We start from the raw sequence: 22,894 nt of genomic DNA on the forward strand, positions 1-22,894 counted from the left end.
TCTGAATTTCGATTAATGATTCAGCGAGTGATTTTATTCAGTATTGGTTGAAGATCATTTTTTCAAGAGAACCTAGATCAGACCTGATTAGACCAAACACGTACTTGAAATAATGGACTACGAATTGGGCATAGGTACTTTGCGAAGGGTGAGTATTTACGACAAACAATTATTGCAGGTTATGAATACGAAATATTATGATATTTTGAATTAGAAACGCTAAAAAACTGTTACCGTATTCAATTATCTTTTAAAGGATCCGAGGAATAATGGAGAGTTCAAATCTATAAGTGGATGAACCTTGTTACTTTTTCGTAATAATATGTAACAATGTTCTCGTAGATTATTACAATTTTTCTAACAAATCTGTTATTATTGCAGCCATCCAGCGTGGTATTTCCGACATTGCAAGAAATCGAAAAACACTTCTTCGATCTAGTCGACGCTGGAGGCGTCCAGGAAGTGAAGCAGTTCCTCGAGGTTCATCGTGACTTTAATATAAACGTCACTGATTATCAGGTAAAATTTTACAAATCAATGTATATATTCAAATCTCGATCTAGTAATATATTCTACGTACAATTTCCATATGTTTCCCTCGCTAACTCGAGCACACAAAACCGCCAGGTATTAATACTAATCTCAATCTGATCACTCTGGTCGCAAAACAGTTTCCATGAATGACTCGCCCGAGCCATTCCATGAACCGTTATTAATGAATAATCTGAGCCGTGTTGCTGGACCGGGGCTACTCAACGGCAGTCTTTATGCCAGTTGGCTCGTAAAGATTCTCAAATTTATCTCCCATCACCGGTTTCCCACAACATAACCGTAAGTGGTGTCGGCCGTTTACGTTGATTCACCAGAAGGTCCAGGTAGAGCTTCGGACGTCCAACGGTCTTTCCTCTTTCCTCTGTCGAGTCCACCGGCTCTGTCAACCCCTTTTCGTGATTTACACTGTCCCTGTGTATTTGGGGGTTCAAAGAGCAACGCCGTCCGCTCAGCTCGCGAAAGATGTTTGAACAACGAGAGGCAACGAGAGAGTAAAAGAAGATGGAGATGAAGAAGAAGAAGAGGACACCCTCAAGGGGCTGTAGTCTGATTACTGATTGTGGCTACAGTACGATCTTAGCACGATTCTGAGGTACTCGAACAAGAGGGCTAGTGGGCCCCCGACAGACATGTAAAAAATGTAAGAAGTTAAGGATTGATACAAAACAAATTAACACGTCGACTGCCAAACGAATATTCTTGGAAATTTCTGCAAAGATTAAATATTATTTAGACTATCGTAGTTTACGAAATCAAACATTTATCGTGGTATTTATTTTCGTAACTACATCGAAATTCGTGAATTTCATTTAAATTCGTCTCCTTTGATGTCTAACTTTCAGAATTAATTTTTTTTAGTTCTTGAGCGAAAAACACTGTCAACCATATATGGGTGACATGTCGATCGACGTGTTAAGAAGACTGGACCAATAGGTGCAATAATCAATGTAAAACGGATCACGTACCCGTATAAAGTAAACAAAAAGAAAATAAACAGAAGAAGAAGAAGAAGATTCAAGACTCCAGAAAGAGCCGAATCGGAGGAGGAAAGCGAAAGTAAGACGAGGTCTCGTTATCTCAGATCTTCACCCCGCGGAGGTACACGTACCCCCCGTGGAATGTTAACCCCTCCTCCTCGTTCGTGCTGGTCGTGTCATCCTCCTCCCTTCAGGGTTCCCAAAAAGCCCAACCCTCGTTTCACTTTGTGGCGGAGACCGCCTTGAGCCGGCTGATCCCGAGGAGAAGAGGAAGAGGAAGATGGCAGGAGGAAGAGACGGGAAGAAACGCGAAGGTGGACGGAGGATGTGGACGCGTAGACAGGGAGTGCGAGTGAAACGAAACGTTTAGGAGAGCTCGGCTCCGTGTATCTCCGGCCATATTTCAGCCCGTCCTTTACAAGACAATGGTTTCAGCCGAGGACCGATAAAAATTATTCAAATGACTCGTCCCGCTGTAAATTCCATCCGGGAATCCCCTTGCCACCGTCTTGGCCGCGGCCCGTCCCTGGGCTCGCGTTTGCTCTCGTTTTCGGAGGCGACTCGACGTCCGTGAGATGTCCTCGACCATTCAGAGGATCTCCGCGCGATAGATCGATACCATTTTGTTATATTACTAACAAACGTTTATCTACTTGGCACTGAGAGCAGGAAACAATCTCGATTCGGGCCCTCGTGGAGTAAACGTGGTCAAGGATGGGTGAAACTCTAGGTTTCGAATAAATCTGAAGTTTGCCGATATGTTTGTCTCGTTTTCTTCTTCGGAAGATGTTCAGAAGAGGAAACGAGACAAACATATCAGTGAACACCAGATTTATTCAAAGCCTAGGGTTTTGTCCATCACTGAACACGGTCTGTCGATGAGGTGGGGAGTTATCGTGTGGCATTATACAAAAAAAAATCGCAAAGGAACAAACAAATCCAAAGAAACTCAGAGAAAATAAGCCGTATTCGACTGTAAAACGTATAATCTTCGATTTCCTCCGCGAAAGTGATCCCTCGATCGTCTGGGATATCCACCCAGGATGTCCACCCAGACGCGAAAATTGCGTCGAGTCACGAGGGCGTCGATCCCAGACAGCTGCCGATCGTGAAAGGTGAGGGCCCTTCAGCGAGGCATATATCACAAGGTGGCATTGTATCGCGGCGTGTGGATGGTACACAGGTCCCCCCAGGGGCCCGTCCAAAAGCCAGGATATCACGGAATATTGTGACCGTTGGCGACGCCAACAATGGACCGGCTCCATTGTCGAATGCCGCCTCTGTAAACGCGCCGCAGATGGGCGACAAACGTTGTCGTCCCATTCTTCGCGCAAAAAGGGACACGACCGACGGACGACCACAACAAAAAAAAAAAAATATAGGGAAACAGATAGTAGTTCGAAAAGTGGATTTCGGGGCGGAAAAGCGGCGGCAGCGAGGAATTTCTCGATGGTGGATGGTCAGGAAACCTTGGAAACGCGGAAGAACGTTTCCTCTTTGGATGGAAACTTTTGGTCCAGTCGATAGCGGAATCGCGTGGATCTTAGACGTTTAGGGAAGGGTTGAAAACGATGGGATCTTGTTGTTTTAGTATTTCTTAAAGATAGAGGTAGAAAGAGACTAATTCGATAGGTTGTCTACTGTTTGAAGCTCAGAAGTGTGATTCTGGAGTAGGTACGAAAATGATACAACACCCTTAGTTTCTCAACTTTTCAACACCTTTTTGGCTTGAAGCTTTTGATCCAATAGATCGTGAAATCATTTGGATCTTAGGAGTGTAGGGAAGGGTTGAAGATGATAGAACCTTGATTTTTCAACGTTTCTTAGAGATAGACTTAAAGGGACTTGATAGGTTCCCCCTGTCTGGAGCTCAGAAGTTTTAATTTTTTTGATTAGATTTAACTCTATAATGCGCGATATGTTTTATATTAGATGGGACCGAAAAATAATCAAAATGTCTTCGACTTGTTCAAAGTATTTAAATGGAAAATCGAAGAACTTTTTTAAAAGGGTAATCGAACAACTGCCTTGATCAATATTTAAGATTTCTTTAAAAACAATAAATTTTGAAACAAACACAAGGCGTAATAGTAGAATCTTAAATGACTTTATGTTGGCTAGGCTGTTTCACATTTAACAAACATTATAAATACTTAATGCATACACCACTGCCTTTGTATTTTGAAATTGTTAATAAGAAGCAATACTAAATGTAACCACGTGATGCATTTATGAATCAATGCTCACTGTAGGATCAAGAATGACATAACACACTCAGTTTCTCGACATTTCAACACCACTTAGCGCCTAACCTATCCTGTGGAAGCTTTACCTATCCAAGAAGCCCCTCAGCTTCAACTACACGTTCACATTCGGATCGTCCTGACAATAGTGTCCTTTCCAGGGCGTCACCGCGCTTCACATAGCAGTTCGAAGCGGAAACATGGCGATGGTGGAGTATCTGCTGTCCTATCCTGACATCGACCCGGGTGACACGCACCTCCACGCCATCCGGGACAACGACATAAAGATCGCTAATCTGATTCTAAACAAACTAAATGAACTGAACGCTGGTTTGGAGTACGTTGGCGTCACCCAGAGCACCGACTTCCCGGACGACACGACACCGCTCGCCGTGGCCGCGCAGTACGGTCACTTCGAACTGATCGACTTCCTGAGAAGAAGAAATCACACGCTTCCGAAGACTCATCCACCTAGTTGCAACTGCGAAGAGTGCAAGTACGAATTTTCACTATTGATACGGTGTAAGATGTAATCATCATGCGAAAATAATTCATTTTCACAGTACAGTTCGTTGCTCGAGAGTCGGCGAGGCAGTTCGATTGGCTGTCGCGTAACGGCGACACCTTACTGAGAGACCAATTGTAATTATTGGCTTAGATATATGTAAGAAAAATTGAAGAGTTCGAGACTCATAAGATACACTTTGCATTTAACCGACAATGCAGTGACTGCTCGAAAGAAAGGGACCAAACGCTGAAATTTCCTTGTCTCTGTCCCCTTCAGTTCGTTGGTGCCTCGCCAACTCCCGAGCAATATACAGTACGTTATCAGTGGCTCCATTTCGTTGTTAGGTAGATATTTTACCACTGTATTATTATCAACACTGTGAGACGATATAACCACCGTACTTTAAAAAATGTATGCCTCAAAATACTTTTATTTATTTTTCCCAGGTACCTCGAAACAAATTTCAAGTGACTCTAATATAATACTCTCTAACATGACTTTCTCATTCGATGTCTCAGAAGCGAGAGAGAAAGATCCGACCTGTTGGCGATAGAAAAAATGCGATTGTTCATGTACAAAGCGATCGTGAACCCGGCATACATTTGCCAGACGGTCGACGATCCTATTCTAGAAGCCTTCAACTTGTCCTACGAGCTGAATAAGGCCGCCTCCTTCGACAGGCAATTTTATCACGAGTACAAGAGTCTTTCCAAGGTTTGTTAACACTTCTCTAGCTCAGTGACCGAGCATGGGCAACTGGAGAGCTGAGAAGTTGCCCCTATCTGAGCATCGTACTTCTCACAGGGTGTCGCTCAGTTTGCCACTGATCTGATCGCCTGCGCTCGCACTGTTGACGAAGTGGAAGTTGTACTAAAACGGTCAACCGGATTCGCTCATTCCTCCAAGTTCATCTATCCGCGATTGCTCTTCGCGCTCCACTACACGCAGATGACCTTTGTGGCCCACCCCAACATACAGCAGGTATGCCTCGGCTCGAGCAACCGATTATTTACAAATAGAATATTTAGAACACGATAGAACGATGCGAATAATTGACAAATAAATTTTAACCTTCGAGTTGAACGTATTTCCAGTTGATCGAGAGTAAATGGATCGATGGTTGGTACGAGTGGAAGATAATGGGCTTGTGGATGAAGTGTCTGCGAGTGATTCTGCGCATCTTCCTTCTACCATTGATCCTGATAGTAATTTTCTTCGCGCCCAACTCTAAATGGTCGAAATTCTGGCAATCACCCGTTAACAAGTTCCTCTCGTCCACCGCCAGCTACTTCGTGTTCCTATTGTTCTGTTTCCTCCAGTCGACCGCTGACAAGAGCGAGCAGCTCCGCGGACCACCAAACAATGGTATACCAAACAATTTCCTGATATCGGCGGTTAGATCAGAGTCGAGCGTGGTTCCACTTCGACTTCTCACCTAGAGCTGCTTCTTCAGTGTACGTATGGATACTGTTCGTCTACATCATCTCGTATGCGTGGGCGATGGTACGTCTCTGCGTGGTGCACGGTGCGAAGAAGTTCTTCACGACGTTCCGGTACTGGTACGGTTCCAAGTTCGCCAACTGTCGCGTGCCCGTCACTTGCCTTTCTTCATTTCGTGGATCAGCTGTGACTCAAGTTGAACAAGATCTCTGAACTCAGTTATCGAGATATATCGAGATATGCCGTAATCCTTGCGTTGTTTTACACGTTTTTAATGACCCACTGACTCGATCTCGACCTTTCAATCCTCTATTGCCTCTCAGAGATCTTATTGAACTTGCGTATCCCTCTCGTCAAATAACTCAGTCGCCTTCCTGCTGAATAATTGATTTTCTGCAGGTGGGAGATGCTGATAATATTGTTATTCATCTTGACCTTCATGTACTGGATAATCGCCGCAGCGGACGTGACTTTAAACGACCAGTTGGAATTGGAGAGGAAGTATTGGCACAAGTACGACCCCACGCTAATTGCTGAAGGATTGTTCTGTCTGGCGACGATCGCAGCATTCCTGAAGTTGTTGTCCATCTCGTTGCTGAACTATCATCTGGGACCTCTGCTGCTTTCTCTACGCAAGATGATAAAAGATGTTTTGAAATTCGTCATCTTTTTCACCATCATTATCTTTGCTTTCACTACGGGTAAATATCCTTGCTTGTTGATATATTTTGTGACTTTATTTTTGACGTCTCAAAAAATGCGATTGGTATGCACGGTATACGTTGCGATTCACGTGACAGCGGTGCACGGGCCACCTCAAAGACCTACTTATCCTTCAAAGGACGTCGTATCTGTTTAGAATGAGATAGAATGCACTACATTATCGATAGAATGCGCTTGATTATCGACAAAATGCGCTACATTATCGATAAAGGGCTCTACTTGCCGACTGGGTACCCTCTTCCTTTGGTTCGAACGATTACTTCAAACGATTAGTATCCCCAATTCAGGAATCAGACCATAACAATTTCTTAGCTATCTTTTTATCTAATTTTGAAAAAATACCATGAAACTCTAGATGACTCATCCCGTGACATAATCTGGTAGCTCTTCGTCGCAAGCCGGGAGCGGATGCGATGAGAATTTCTACTCAAGTTCCATTACTTCACCCTGCTTTTCGTTAGGCACGTGCAGACTTTATCAGTATTACGACGGGATGGTGCAGATCGATGACGAAACCAAAATCAAGACTCAACAGGTCAGCTCGTTCGTGGATTTCATGTCGACTCTGAAGACACTCTTCTGGGCACTCTTCTGCATGAGCCCCATCGAAAGTGCCGACGTTGTGATCGAGAATCTTCCCGGAGAATGCGAAAACGAGACCATCATCAATCATCACGGGTTCACCGAGGTTATCGGCTACATATCCTTCGCTGGTAAAATGGTGACCTAGTTTTTGCCCCTTTTACGTCAGAATCCAATCAAACTACGGTGTGTGCAAATAAATTACAACGAACATTGATACTTCGTTCCATCAGTGTGTACATTTTTGGAATCGGTATCTTTAACTTTTGTTCGATCTCCTTATGTTTATCTGTAAAAAAAAAAAAAAAAACTGTTCAATGTCATTGACGTTTAATCGCTTTTCCAGGTTTCACGGTCATTGCTGTGGTCGTGATATTGAACATGCTAATCGCGTGCATGTCGAACACGATGACCAAAGTCACGGAAAACCTGATCGTGGAATGGACTTTCGGCCGGACAGAGGTTCGATGTCCAAATGAGAATTGAAAGTTATTAATTAGGGCGAAAATACTGTAACAGTGGATCGAATCGACGGATTGATCGAGAAACTTTTTCATGTTTTTTAGACGTACGTCGATTTTATGCTCACAACAACGGTTCCGCCGCCATTCAATATTATCCCAACCTACATCGGCATGCAGCCAGTGATCGAGTACGTGAAGATATTGCTCAAGCCAACGGCAGACAAGCGAGCGCGATGGAGCATAAATCATTGTTGCTACATTGTTAGTAAACGAACTCACTGAATCCGTAGTGTCAAAGGCCACTCCATTACATACACAACGTGTGAAAAAATAATCATCATCTACTATGATGAAATTAGAAAAACACTTAAGCTATCATAGCTATGCTATTTAATCTCGTACGCCTTTCACAGGTCATTGAAATTGCATACTTTTTAAAGAAATTTATTTTAAGAAGAATGAGTGGCTCCTAGTTTCTTTAATATTTTCACAAGCCTGTAATTACGTCCAAGAATAACGAAACACCCTGTACGTTTCCCGAAGAAAACCACTCGTTACTTCACAGTTTTCTTTTCCTGTTGACAGATGACAGCCCGGTATTGGAAAAATCAATTGCTTGCGTTTTCTTTTATAGGAATCTTTAGAGACCGACAAGAACAATCAATTTTCCGTCGTGATGACGCAATTGGTACAACGTTATTTCCGACAGAAGGAAAAAGAAGCGGATGAGAACGAACTGGAGAGACTGAGGAAAGAAATCGTCGAACTGCGAAACCTTCTAAGGGACGCTTTGTCCAGCGAATGAGAGAATCGAGTCGTGAAATTGCCCGTTGTGTTCTTTGATGAATTACGAAAACAGTCCCAAACCGTTCGATGTTTAGTAAACGAGGTAGACTTTTTCTTTTTGGTATTATTCCAGCTGTGTATAAGAGGTAAAAACAACAGAGAAATTAATGGGAAACGATTCTCGAGGAAACAATACCATTCGTTGTAATTACCTTTGTAAAAGAAGGATAATAGCCATTTACCAGGCAGGTGGACTGTTTTTCAATTTGCGACGAGAGAAAAGGGTGTTCGAGGCAAAGCGAATGATGCATCAAGTGGCTCGTCGAAAAGTAACGAGTTCAATACAACGGCGAGGAATTTATTCCGTCTCTACGGGATGTCCCAGAAATAGGTGGGCCAACATTTAGGAGCAATGACTTGCTGGGAACTTGGAATAAATTCATAGAAACTATTTATATATTTTTTATTTTATTTTTATCTGTCAGACAGGATCTTATTTCCCTTCTGAGAGCTCTTTTACGAACGTATACAATCTATATTTCCATAGCATGTATAAATTTTTGTAAATGTTCAGGTTTTTTTTTTTTTAATTGTGTTACACAGACAGTTTCCAGATACATAGTTCATCGTCAAGGTGCAGTAGAATGAGGTTCCGACGTTTGGCCATTTATTTCAAGGACATTCAATATATCTTCTAGAAAGGAACTTGCTCTGACATTTCCTTGAATTTATGGAACGCTTGTTGTCAGATGAAATGTTTATACGAAAAAATTTCCCTCGAGGTTGTCGATTAGATTTTCCTAGTTGAACACTTGGGAAATTTCTGCGCTAGGTCACACGATCAACAAACAATTTCTAATAAAGAGGCTATACGTATTCTCGGTTCATTAATTTCTTGAAGATATTAATGAAATTTTAACGTTTAATGAATATAGAAGTGTATGTTTTAATTAATTAGATAGTAATTTCATTCGGCGTCTGAAATTAATTGCGAGTGCGCGAAGTGTTGATCTTCCGTGATGATTATTATACATGCACTGTTTGTTAAATGTAAATTTCGCACAATGGCCGGATGGTTTGCATATTACGTAAATATTGGAATCGTTACGATCCAACTGAAATTGGCTCCATTGCGAAATGCAAACTTGTTTAATATGCAGTACAATGCTGTAACGTAACAGTATCAGCAAACTGCGACTATCGTATGAGCGTGAATAATTTCAATACCTACTATCAAAATTCTCGTTTATTATTCATAACGTTCGAAACATAAAATAAAGCGCGTAAGTTTTGTTTGTATATGGTAAAAGTACTCGAAATCCATTGCTCTCGTAATAATCCTACAAACATTTTCTTTAGAAAATATTATTAAAATTTATAATACATATACTGCAACATGTTTCACGAAAATCTTCATTCAAAAATTAATTCGGTACAAAATAATTCACACCAAATGTAATTGATGCCTGGTAGGAATCTATAATTAACTCTTTTTATTGTGCATGGTGGACTGTGATACCACAAAAGAAATAAATGTCTCTACAAGTATTATTATTTCATTTTTGTGGCAAAGGGCTAAATTTTATTAAAGAAACTTAAATAAGTTTGTAGCACACACAATAGACGCGAACGAAATTTAATCCCGTCGTCGACGCGTAAAGCCTGTTTCCTGCAGCGACTTCAGAGGTGAAAGAAACCAACTCCGTTTCGACATATTTGTACGAACTAGCAGCGAGCGCACCATTTGCTAAGGATGTGTAGAAACCTCGTTGATAAAAGGGATAACGACCCATCTCAAGCTCGCACGATCTCATAACGACGATTTTTTCCCACCCTTGTGCAAAGGGATGCTTTGAAGCTTCTTTAAAAAAGGAAACGCTGCTCCTATACCAGAGTTTGGTGTTCAAACATATACTTATTTATATTTTGAAATTTATAGGATTAATGAAACCTAGTTTTATACTCTGTTCGAGCGAAATATTTTTCAATTTATCTTTTAGTTGCGCATAACTCCATATTACTGAATAGAAGGTCCACTTCGTTCGCTTTCATGCTTATGGAAAACAACGCGATAAACTCTGATTTAATGAGTTTACGAACATGACGAAATTTATTCCTTTCGTTACCCAAAATGAAATGCAATTATGGTGTTCGAATGTTCAATTATTCCAAATATGAAAATAAAGATATTTCTTTATATTTAAACAAAATTTAAGGATAATATTGAAGAGGATTAGTAAAAAAGTAAGCTATGCCGAATCGATACTCGAACAGCAATGACCAACCTCGAGTACTTTAAATTATCTTGGCCTTTTCCCTCATCTCCGCTCCATAACATCAACGTGCAATCACCGTCCCCATAAGATACCACATAGAACACATTTTTCTTCCCTACACTATTTTTAAATATTCGCTATAAAATAACCAGCACGTTCTCTTTCTAATCGACAAAATGTTTTCTGCAGTGGAACCAAGATCATCCCCGCTACTCCAGCTGCGACTCGATTCGAAGATAATAGAGACGCGATGCAATTATTCAGTGCGCAGTTGAGAAGTTAGAAGTTTCATAATTGTAGTAAAAGCGACAATCGATAATAAGCGTCGGGTGCATGTCGCTATTAAACAGCGTAATATGCCTGGATTCAGCGGCAATAACTTTCAATGCTGTTCGATCACGAGTACCTCCCCCCCCGACGTCATTGATTGCTTCACCAATGGTATGTTTTCGACGAGTTTACGACGGTTTTCCGATAGCTACGATTTCATTACTGCAAATCGGTTTGTTTCTGACATTTATCGCGCATTACGCAAGATTTGCCTGTAGGAAAATACTCTGGAAGGGAATTGAACAATTAGAGGTCCGTTAAAGTAGCTGGAAATCGAGATGTTACATTTTACAAATTACTGCTTTATACAGTATACCATATTAATACTCTATTAATAAGTTACTGTATCTGGATCACAAAATTAATAAATAGACTGTATGAAACTGAAATTTCAAAGAAATTTTACATAGAAACAGAATATATTAGGTCGTCCTAAAAGTTTCTTTCGTAAGTTGCATTCAATTATTTTCTGTGCCAGTGTTTATATAAATGGACAATCTAATTTCTTAGACATTGATGCTGTAACAGTAACGGAGCGAAATGAATCGTACACAATTTTGTAATGTAACATAAAACATAAAATATTGTGCATGCATTAATTATTAATAAAAGGAAAGAAACTTTTCGGACAACCTAATATTTAAAGACAGATCGAAATAAAAATTCAGATTTTTCTCGTTAGATAAATTACGCCACTTTCCAGTATACTTCAACGTAAAATTTTAAAAATACCCTTGTTCTTTATATTAGAAATTCCCCCCGCCCCCCAAGCTGGTCTACTTTTGTAGTCGTGGATATACGTACCCAAGCATTCATTAAAGGTCAGGTAGTCTAATTGCAGATTGTCGGTGATAAAATCGCGATCGAACGAGAGCAGTGCCTTTGCACAATATAGCACGTTCCCAATATCGTTCCCCCGAGGTTCTTTCGCACACCCTAAATCCTAAATCCTAATTCTGCCCCAACGAAGGCTGGGTTACTTCGTCCCTCCACGAAATCGACTCCGACTCGCTTCTGTCGAAAATACGAGGACGATAACCCGAGGGAGAAGAGGAAGGGGAGCTGCTCGTTAAACGAGTGGGAAACGATACTCTTGGAATTTGATCCGATCTCCGTGAACGGAATGGAAACTTCCGATTCCTTGGTGAATCGCTGCCAAACGCCTCGGACAGAGCGTAATCAGAGACTGAGAAATGAAAACTTGGCAAAAATTAGCTGATAAAGTTCTCTTATTGCCATATAACTCTGTGAGACATTAATCGTGAGTTCAATACTTTCATATCTATCCATTACGACAACTAAAAATTAGTTTCTGATAATAGTTAAATTAATTATTAGAAATAGGTATTGCTTAAACAACGAAGGGACATTATTATCCATTTTCATTTTTATTATTGTTTCTATGTCTTGGTTGATTCTGGGTTTAGGTACGTTAGTAAAGGAAGATCAGTGTGAAGATGTTTGTTGCCCAGAGAGAAGCAGATAATGGTTGTTATTATTATCGTTGCGTGTTCGACAACTTCGACACAGTAATTGACACGTATTGGTATTAATGACGATGTAATTGTATCGATCCCACCGTTGGTCGTAACGAGCTTGATTGCTATAAATAAAGTTAGGTTGAAACGCAGCAATGGCGTAACCAATCCTTACGTTTTACTTTATTCGGCAATCGCAATTTTTCGAAAATGCTTCATTAAGAATATATACGCAGGAAAGAAGTGTTCGTACGCGACAGTTTGAATAGTTAATAAATTCATTTATTAAATTTAAATTCATTTAGCGCTCCATCAACGTATCGATCCTTGCGAAAAAAATGCAAATTTCATCGGAGAAGAAGCGAGAAGAGTTCGTGCCCCATTTAACTCGCGTTAGTAGTAATCCTCGCCACTGTTCAAACATAAAGCGCGCAGATTGAGTTGTGCCAGTAGTAACGGACAGACGGTGTCAGACCAGAAAATATTGAACTCGCGTATACGAGGTCCCAAATCCGTTCTATCAATCGTACCAATAACACGAATTGTACAAACACGTGTCCTCGGTGTTGCATCCTTTCGATACCAAAACCAAATTTCCATGTCACAGTAAAATTTTTCTGCAACGAGATTCCCCGAAAGAATTTAAAATTAAAATTCACGAACAACGAGGTTTCGCAGGGAAAAATGTATTGCATGCTTTAGATTCAGTTTCACACCGACAATGATTTATTCCGGAGCATTCTGTTCGTTGTTACGCAAAGACCAACAAATTCGCACAATGGAAACGCAGAAACGTACGCGGACTAAATAATTTATGGCTGGAAGGCGTATACCGTGTTACGTGTCGATTTTCCCCGTAGTTAATTGTCCGTCTGTTACTGAGTGAACCATCGAATCGCTCCCAAGGGAATCGTAACCCGCGACCCTAGGTTTTCTGGCTCTGGAAAAGCTTTCAAAGACGGGATTCGCAAATGGTGTCGACACGCACGGAATTCTCGTAATTGCGCTGACGCACCCAGAAATTTAGGTGGCGTGCGACTAAAAATTAACACGGGCGAACACGTCGCGATACATTCAGAAATTTATCAAAAATATTAGAAATAGACACGATACACGATTGAAGATAGAGAAGATAGATCCATTGGAGAAGATGTAGAAAAAGTCCATTCAATCTTTTCTGCATGCAATTTCATTCTCTTCAATTTAACATTTTAAAATTACTCGCAAATAACGAATTCAAGAGCTATGCATTATTCTTCACGAACAGATTTGTTCAAAATCCAATCGGACCGTGACTCTAATTTTTTTGTAATCTCAATGGTTAAAGAATGTTCATTTGTAGAAAGGGGTGCGATTACTCTCATGTACATATACACCCCTTGGGTGTGCCGCTGCGTAAATTGCGTGTAAAACGGGTCGGTATAATGCATTTTGCGTGTTCAAATATTTAGGCGACGATCCTTCGCGTTGCCATGCAAACGAAATCTCGATATTACGGCTTAGTCGTTACGCCTCATGCAGTCGAGCGGAATCGGTGGAAGAATAAAAGCCTCCCGTTGGCGGAAAGGGAATGTTAATTGAAATCATACAGATCGAATGAGATTCAATTACGAATGTTAGATTTTGTCCCATCCACAGAATGGCCTGCGGTTCATTAAGCTTCGAATTAATTGGTACTTGCATGGAAAGAGAATAAAGTGAAGTATTTTGTATGATTAAACGTTCGAGAATTAAAATTCACGAAACGGTACAGGTATAATTGGTAATTGGAAATTGGTAATTAAAGTAAATTAATATCTTTAGTAAAGAATTGATTAAGATGATTTGAAAGTGGTGTTTTCGAATGTTATACTTTCAGATTAGGTAGCTGAAGATTCGTTTCTTTCTTTTTTATTATTATTATTATCATTATTCTGCATTCCGACCCGACTTCTTCTTTCATTTAAATTTCAGTAGGAACATAGTTCACTGTGACGGCGTAAGTAATCACCAGAGGCATTCAAAATGGCCTCCACCGCTGAACAATACTAACATTCTAACGTTGTCATGCATGTATAATGCGTATTCGTTATTCTTCGGCATTTCCCACTGGCCTAGAATACACTATCGATTTGTAGTGGAGCACGGAGAAAAAAATTATGAGGGTTTGAGTCGGGTAACGGAGATGGACACGTTATTAGTCCATCGCGAACTAACCGCGACGTCGGTTGTTTGATACGATGTATATTCTCCTACGTCGGTATGTAAACGTGCAGAAACTTACATTGTTATGCAAAGATACAATTTAATCTGGAATAGAGAAACCGAACTTCCATCCAAAAGAAGAAGAAGAGATATATCAAAATACCTGATCATGAAAACGAAACTTTTTTTTAACGAAAGAAGAGGAAATTTGTAAGTTTACTGTGTTTTATCGAAATAAACCTAAATATACCTCTTAAAAAATATGAAGCAAAACAAAGACCGACAAGTATAAATTTGCATTTTAAGGCTCAAGGCTACTCGAAATGTAAAAAAATGCAAAAACCCGAAGGGTAACTTTTACCAACAGCGATATTTCCTCTCTGCAATACTCGGCAGCAGTCGAGACGGTAAACCAACAGAAAAGGTGTCATTTTTCATCACGACAACGCCAGGCCTCACACGCCACGAAGAAGGAACCAAAAACTGAGACAGCTTGAATGGAAAGTTATGACGCATCTGTCATGTTTTCCTGGTCTCGCGCCATCGAGCTATCATTTCTCCGCTGTCTCTAAAACCGCATTAGCCGGAATCTGATTCAACGCGAAGAATGATCTCCAATGGGAGCTTTGATTTATTCTTTGACCCGGTAGTTTTCAAACTTCGTCTCCCTGTGGACCTCCTCAATAACGGGAAACTTTTAACAAACCCTCCAATGTGGAATTAAATTACTATTTCTTCAACATTATTATCGACTTTAAAACTTAACAAAAATATTCGTTTCACAAGCTTTTCTATACAGTTCTCGCATGCAATATGCGAATCATGCACGATTGTTTCGTGCATCATTCGATTTAGTAGTTCCACGTGAAATATTTTTGAAATGGTTACAAATGAACGACGGCAGATTTAGCGTTAATTAAAACTTTAAATTGAACGACTTCTTACACGAATTAACTTGATACGATTATATCTAGAACAAATTGTTCCGTAAATGTTAAATTATCAATGCTAAATTGATTAAGGTGCTTCGAGAGGAAGCTGAGCAATTATATCGCTTCAATAAGACACGTCTGTGGAAGATTATACCTTTGTCGAGCCTCTTTGGGGAGAGGGGGGGGGGGGGGCAGGAGGCAAAGGGTAGGAGAAGCAAATCCCGCGAGGATGCGCAAGTTCGTGAACCGGACCAGCTCGCAGTCCTCACGCGAGTTTCGTACTGAGAGCATAGCTCCGAGTCGTCTGTTTTTGTCGTGCCAAGGGAGAAAATAAGTGATGACGTGGTTTCGCATCCTTGTTTTCGTGCTATGCACCCCCTAGTAACGACACAGCGATCGTATTTTATTGCGACGTTATATACGCAAAATAAATCATTTTTCTTACGATGAATATTGTTTTCTAAGGGACCTAGTCGGACTGAAATATTTAAAACAGCAGTTCGTGCGATGATATTAACGATTTCTTGATTTTACAACGACATCCTTGATTTTATTCAAGATGTGATTTTAACGTCACTGGCGAAATGAAGAATATTTAATAAATAATCAGCGAATCTACGAGTCGAAGCGTGCTATTCCACGAAACTTTTAAAGTGAAGCTGGGGCTGTGAAGTGATGTGTTCATATACTGCTGAACTCCGAAGTAATACAAATAAATGTAACGCGTTATATTTAATATAAAGGACAGCGGTGAAACTGAATATTAAAAGAACACGAACTGGTATTTCGCAAGGGAACATTTTAATGTCGTATCATGGTGACCAAAGCACCTCCGTAAATACAGACACATGGTGCAAGTGCAAAGACGTGTTTCACCGCTTCCCGCAGTAATAAAGTTGAAAAATTTATAGCGAATTTCCGACGACCAAAGCTAACTGTTAGCGTCAACATTTGCAACCCCTGGTGGAGTTAGAATTGCGCTCCAGAAGGGGGATACGAATGGAATGAGTCGAGGTCCTAGCAGCCGCCAGATCCAGTACGTTTCAATGAATAGGAGAGTGTCGTGAATTTCTGTACGAATTTACTCTGCCATTCCGGCGTCTCTTGGTAAACGAAATTTCTATGCAAATCGCTGTCGTGTTTCTCGCAAAGGAATTACTTTTCATCAGCGCGAGAGACCCATGGATAGAAGAAAGCATCGCCGAACTGACGTCGGCGAGCTATTACGGCAAAAGGATCGAGCGAATTGCGATTAAAGGGATGGGAGTCCATCGAGGGAATCTCTAGACAGCATTGGGAATGGGCGTTTGCTGGGAAAACCAACATTTTGATCGAGGAATTTATTACCCACCTCGATGATAACGAATTCCACGAACGTAAGCCAAAATTATTGCTTCTGTATTCTCTATAGAGAAGTAAAGTAACATTCTAAGACAATATTTTTCGAACAATAAGGATTCGAGAAATATTGCGCATTCATGAAGATTTCGATACTCGGGTTAATATCGAAAGTCCATGAAGCTGTTTATCGCATATAATATTGCAAGCTAAAATTGTAAATGCCTAACGATATGCATATCATACTTTAATATTAAAAAAAAAAAACGGTTAAAACTCGGTCGTCAAAGCGTCGAAACAACATTTAATTTATGCTCGCCTTTGAAGCGTGCACGGAAACCGCATAAGTAGAAGTAGTAGTAGAGTAGACAATGATCAGACAGCCAAGTCGTACGAGCGCGTCACGAATCTCCTAAATCGATTCTCTCTTCGGAAACAAATATCTCACGATAAATCTCTTTCATTTTTTGAATTCAACGTTCGTCAGAGTATTTTACCAAGTTCAGTGAACTCTCGCAGGAAACGGCCACGATAGAGACCCCATTTAACACCACTTCAAGCTATAAAAATATCTCACGTTCCTCAAAAGATGGAATAAAAACGTACGCGGTGAAATAAGAATATTACTGAACCAAAACACGGAAAATGTTATTTTCTCGTGTTATTAAGTTAGCGGCTTCTCGTGCCATTACTCTTGTATTTTCCATCTCACCGGGCCGCCCTTTCATCGATGAAATATTGAAGTTGAAACATCAGTGCGCTGTTTTTTAAGTCACCGCGACGCAAACGTCCACTTCACTCGTAACTTCGACGCGATGAATTTCGTAAACAAACTCCAAATCAGCAAATCGATGACTTAAACTCCCACCAATTTCTCATCAACTACAACATATTTTAATTTCATCAAAATCCTTAACCTCTGATTATCTTATTTCCTAAAATCTTCCGGTCTATTTATCACAGTACATTTCAAACGAGCAATCAAGTCAGCCAGTTTCAAACAAATTCTCCTCGACATGATCCAATTTCATAAGAATCCTTGACCTCTTATTTCGCTTATTTCTTAAATCCTTCATTCCTTAAATAATAATAATAAAGTTAAAAGCAAAGTTAATCCAACTTTTAAATCCTTCATTTGTCATAGTACATTTTCCGAAACGAGCAACGAAGTCAGGCATTTCCTTCCGACTGTAGAACGTAACTCTCTCCCCCTTCGTCTCCCCCTTCGCCCACTCTTTTCTCTCTCTGTTCGTTACTTCGATTAAATTTCCGTGTTTATTGCGCCCCATGCAATTTCAATTCGCAGCGGACGCCAATTTTCGAGTAATCTTCCAGCGCCAGACTCTCGCAGTTTCACGCGAGCGAACGATTCACTCGCGAATCTTTTGTGTCTCGCGAATATTAATCGGTCGCGACAGTAATTCCATTAAATTTCTTATCTACGATTCGTGCGCTGAGACGAATTTTCAGTATTTCAACCCGCATGAAGATTCGATGCTAACTTGCGATACCCGAGTCTTCGTAATAAGAACTTGATAAAAAAGGGAGAATAAAGTTTACCCCGTCTCTGTTGTATTCGCTTATGGCTTCCAGAGACTAACGATGACGACAGTGGATACATCGATTCCACATAGAGACGTCCTTACCCTCGTTAGTTTAGTTTAACGGGGCATACTTTGTCCTTCGTTCCAAACAGATATAAATTTAATTAACGTAACAATGTTTTGCTGTTAGCGACATGAAAGATATTATTATGTTTAGTAGAAAATTAGTGAATGCTTTTCACGAATTTCTCGTAAAATAAACAATACATGGGGGTACAATCTGAAGTAGTTTGCATATTGTTACCTAACAAGAGCCTATAATGGAATCCACTGAAAATTACGGCACGTTACCGTTATCGACAACCAAAGCCATACAGCAATCTACGTAATCGCTAGGCACTGATAGCATGTTCCCTTCTACTTCGATTATTCGATGGATTTCTTGGATACACGTACGCACGATCACGTAAATTCGATGTAACAGGCACGTTTGAAATACAAACAGTTAGATCGACTGAATAATAATCATCGTTAGATCGACTGAATAACGATCGAAAACTGAATAATAAATGAATCTCGTGAAACGCATTCCATCTATTGTCCGACCTACATTAGCTTTCAATTCGAGCATTTAATATCTACCCGAGGGATCGAGTTATCGCAGTAAAACGAACCTCTAATTACTTCCAACAGTTTATTAAGGTTGCTGAGGCGAAAAAACTTATTATAAAATTTACTTTCGACTTGTTAAGGCTTGCAAAACTTTCAATATCAAAAACGAAGACGAGTAAAAAGTTTGCAAACTTCGAAGCGATAGGAAACTCGAACTCCTAAACTCTGAAACCGCGTCACAAAATGGCTGTACGAATAAATTGTTCACTTGGAAAAATTGATACAGTTTTCACGATTTGTCCCCAGTGTTCCAAATATATTGGTGTTTGTAAAGCTCGATCGATAAGCGGCTTAAGGTTGAAAAATAAAAGTGAAAAAAAGAGATGTAACGATCGTATGTTGTCGATTCGAAAATATATTTGAATTGAAAATTACGATACATTTTATTCTTGTCGGGAGGATACTTACTTTTACCAACAATAATAATTCAGAATTATTAATAAATTTTAATTAAACAAAAAAAGCAACTTCATTGGTCCTCCATCTTGTTGGCAATAAAAAGGAACAATGTTGTTTCAACCACGAAATACTTCAGATGTATTCGAAACAGGCAGGACTTGATCTTCCGAAGTACACTCGATACAAAATACTCCAGAGCTGTACGTTCAACGATTTTTCGCTCGTACGTGACTACCGACGAATAAATTGGATTACAGGAAGAGCGAATTGATCCTCCAATTTCGTATCCAAGAGATCCTCGCTTCAAGGAAATCGTGGTTCTTCGCGCAAAACGAGATTTCTTTACAGTCCACTTTAATCGTCAACTGACCACATTTACGATCATAGCATTCCAACGATTCTTAAAGAATAACTATGTAATTAATGTAGACAGTAAAATAACAGCGAAGACTTCTCACTAAAAAGTTCTGTCGTTAATCATGCATTTAATTTCATGAAAAGCGCGTTATCAATCCATAGAAAGTAGGTTTACAGTTGCAGGTATTAACCGAGGGTAGACTATAAAAGACTTCGTTTGATGGCTGCCATAAAAGAGATAACGGCGAAGTTCTATCGTTTTTTTCTTTCGTATTCAGATGAAACGGAAAGTAGGAAGAAGATTGTCCTTTTTGTTGATACTTGATTTAATGGACTTCGCTGTGAACTTGAATTAACAAAAGTATCGCGACATTTGTTAATTGCAATCAGCCACACAGTATTGATTCTTGTTGCAGATGGTTTAAACAGTGGCTAGGAAGACTATCCGGAATATAATGTAACATGGATGACGATATATCAATATTTTTGGTGGTCATCCTTGCTATCAGCGGCTTAACGATGATGAGCGCGTTGCTGGCCTGTTATGCTTGCATCTTCCGTGACCTGTGTTGTAGACCCGAGGACAGGACGAAGAGAAGGCGTCCCCACAGTCCTCATCACGAACGCGACGACTCTAACAGACCAAAAATGGACGCGATACTTCTAAACGATATTACGCAAGGTGAAAGTATGCCGACGGAATCCGAGAAAATTTAATTAAAGGAAACTCGAATATTAAATTACTGTTACGTTGTGAATTTTTTGGTAACAGTTGACAATATTGGGGTAAAAATAATTAGAAATGAAATTAACGACATCGAAGATTACGTCATTCGGTGTTGAAGATAATAATCGTGAAACATAAACAAAGATGATTAGAATTTTATTTCAGGCTGCTGTGCTGCAGTTAATATATTATGTACATACTCGAATATATTCATACATATATGTACATACGTTGTATATCGTATATATGCGACAAAATGTATGTAATAAAAAAATTCTGGTAAAAATATATAACATCGTATGATCGTCAATAACGGCGCGGGTGACTTCTACACCACATTACATGGTTATATCTACATCTTTATTAATATATAAAATAAATTTCTATTTATATCTCTCGTGCAATCATTATGCTACCCGTATTGCGTAGAGAACACATACTCCCATCCTTTCTGGTAACTCTACCGTAGTTTGACCTAAGTATCAGCAAAATATTTGTATAAACATGCATATTGTGCAACTGTCAATTCTAGTAACACATTCGGCTAGCTGATTTGGCTGTTAAGTTGCTGGAGTACGGATAGTACAACTTCGCGCAAAGTCTGAAACAATTGTTATGTATTTATTAAGCACTATCTGTTGATCCATAATCGAAATACATGTAATAATATTCAAAGTAATATATTTACCTGAGGTTTGCAATGTTCCTCCAACCAACTAAATACACACCCTGATAGTTCCGCAAAATTCGCAACAGAAATGTTATTGAATGTTTGAAACAAACGATCCATGATTGCTTGGAACTGAATTAAAATTTATGTTACAAAATATTTCCAGCATAATACAAATGTTCGCGACACAAATCGTATTTTAAACTTACCACTTGAAATTTGGTTTCATCGGATATGCGCATTTCTGCCTGTCCCGGTTGGGTTTGATGTGCTTTAACAATTTGCTCGTAATTAGCTTGCATAATACGTAAAGCAACAACTTCCTTTCTGAGTGCGTTACGTTCTTCTTCTTGCTTCTTTTTTTGTTGCAATAAAAACTGTATATAATCAATCGATTTTTGAAGTACAGTTGCCTTGGAAAGCTTGTAACCCGATGAATCGGTATGTTGGCAAGCAGGAACTAAATCTTGAAGAGAATCGTATCCTTTTTTAATAGCATCTCTTCGCTTCTGTTCTGCTTGAGTATGCGCTTCCCGCCTGCGTTCTTTGTAACTTATTGTTGAACTTTTATTGTCACTGTCCTCATCCTCTATAAATAATTTCACAATATGATTATTATCTTCAATTTTGAAAAACTCTTATATATGTTCACTTTAAATAGGTAAAAGAGAGTATTTTGTAGCATTGCTGCTACTATCATGATTCCATTTCCACAATGAATGTATCAAAATAGATATATTGTATAAGTTACTGTGTAGATTAATTAATTACTGTGTTCAATTCAATGAGTTACCTGTATTATGAGCAGATGAGGATGGTGTATTCACAGAGCCAGTACTACTACAACGAGAAAATGTATATTTTTCTGTAGGACTTGACGGCTCTAGCTTCATGTCACTGTCCCCTGCCATGTTACTACTTCCACAACGCATTGCTATGTTCGCTACATACACAAAAGAATAAGTATTCAATACCATTTATATTTCACTCATGTATCTTATATATAGTAAGAATTGATGAAAAAATCTCGAATAATATGGTATAAAATATGTAATTTTGTACTATGAAACATTTGATAACAATGAAGAAATGAACTCATAAAATTGGAATGGTAAAGTTAAATTTTACTCACACACTTCATATCCATCTTTATGCAGCGTATCTGACATTACGTCAGTAATTAATTTGTTGAAGATCAACGCGAGGAGAAAAGAAAATAATATTAAAAAGCGCACGTGGAACAGTTACAAAAGAGTTGCAACAAGTAAGATGCACCAGGAGTGGAAAATAACCAAACACGGTTATCCATAAAGATTCATTAAACGAACCGTTACGTTAACGAGAGAACATTAGCCCCACGAAACTTCCTCGACCAGCACGAAATGCGATCACGATAACATAATTTCGATAAACAAACAATTCCGTGATTGCTTCGCGATAATACTATATACACATAGATACAGCCATGTTCGACAGAAGTGTAATTGTTGAGTTGAGGACAGTTGAGGATAGATGTCAGTCGAAGGAGGCAGTGTTGCCACATCACGAAACGGAGAGCAGCTGTCAAAACGAAGCCACGTGCTCAACTAGCAGACAAAACGTCAAGGTCGCAGCACGAAGTCTCTTTGAATGCAGTAAGTTGAAAGAAGCAAAATGTTATTAACAACTGTCTTTGTACAGGAGTTAATATAATGACGTATGTGAACCTACAA

General features: G+C 39.5%; 2 protein-coding genes across 2 annotated transcripts; one reads left to right on the forward strand and one right to left on the reverse strand.

The window, feature by feature from the left end:
• The first annotated feature begins 112 nt into the window (after window positions 1-112).
• Window positions 113-9,312, forward strand: LOC128892283 (short transient receptor potential channel 4-like). Its single transcript, XM_054152608.1, has 12 exons — window positions 113-148; window positions 382-519; window positions 3,922-4,268; window positions 4,799-4,994; window positions 5,085-5,261; window positions 5,375-5,645; window positions 5,734-5,839; window positions 6,120-6,421; window positions 6,905-7,156; window positions 7,372-7,487; window positions 7,592-7,750; window positions 8,124-9,312. The coding sequence occupies exons 1-12, from the start codon at window positions 113-115 to the stop codon at window positions 8,292-8,294; spliced, it is 2,271 nt and encodes a 756-aa protein (XP_054008583.1). The 3' UTR covers window positions 8,295-9,312.
• Window positions 9,313-20,651: 11,339 nt separating this feature from the next.
• LOC128895314 (max-like protein X) lies at window positions 20,652-22,681 on the reverse strand. Its single transcript, XM_054157809.1, has 5 exons — window positions 22,315-22,681; window positions 21,976-22,125; window positions 21,392-21,771; window positions 21,201-21,314; window positions 20,652-21,113 (listed from the first exon to the last, which is right to left on the reverse strand). The coding sequence occupies exons 1-5, from the start codon at window positions 22,349-22,351 to the stop codon at window positions 21,057-21,059; spliced, it is 738 nt and encodes a 245-aa protein (XP_054013784.1). The 5' UTR covers window positions 22,352-22,681; the 3' UTR covers window positions 20,652-21,056.
• Window positions 22,682-22,894: the final 213 nt, after the last annotated feature.

Source organism: Hylaeus anthracinus, unplaced genomic scaffold (assembly GCF_026225885.1).
Source record: "Hylaeus anthracinus isolate JK02 unplaced genomic scaffold, UHH_iyHylAnth1.0_haploid 0, whole genome shotgun sequence".
Classification (NCBI taxonomy): Eukaryota; Metazoa; Arthropoda; class Insecta; order Hymenoptera; family Colletidae; genus Hylaeus; species Hylaeus anthracinus.

Excerpts from the sequence above, each read along its gene's own strand:
- LOC128895314 (XM_054157809.1), bottom strand. The coding sequence starts at position 22,351 with ATGTCAGATACGCTGCATAAAGATGGATATGAAGTGT. Across the intron at positions 21,772-21,975 it reads CTCATCTGCTCATAATACAG|AGGATGAGGACAGTGACAAT; the intron begins GTAACTCATTGA and ends AATTATTTATAG. Across the intron at positions 21,315-21,391 it reads ATGAAACCAAATTTCAAGTG|TTCCAAGCAATCATGGATCG; the intron begins GTAAGTTTAAAA and ends ATTTTAATTCAG.
- LOC128892283 (XM_054152608.1), top strand. The coding sequence starts at position 113 with ATGGACTACGAATTGGGCATAGGTACTTTGCGAAGG. Across the intron at positions 4,269-4,798 it reads TGCAACTGCGAAGAGTGCAA|AAGCGAGAGAGAAAGATCCG; the intron begins GTACGAATTTTC and ends TCGATGTCTCAG. Across the intron at positions 6,422-6,904 it reads TATCTTTGCTTTCACTACGG|GCACGTGCAGACTTTATCAG; the intron begins GTAAATATCCTT and ends GCTTTTCGTTAG.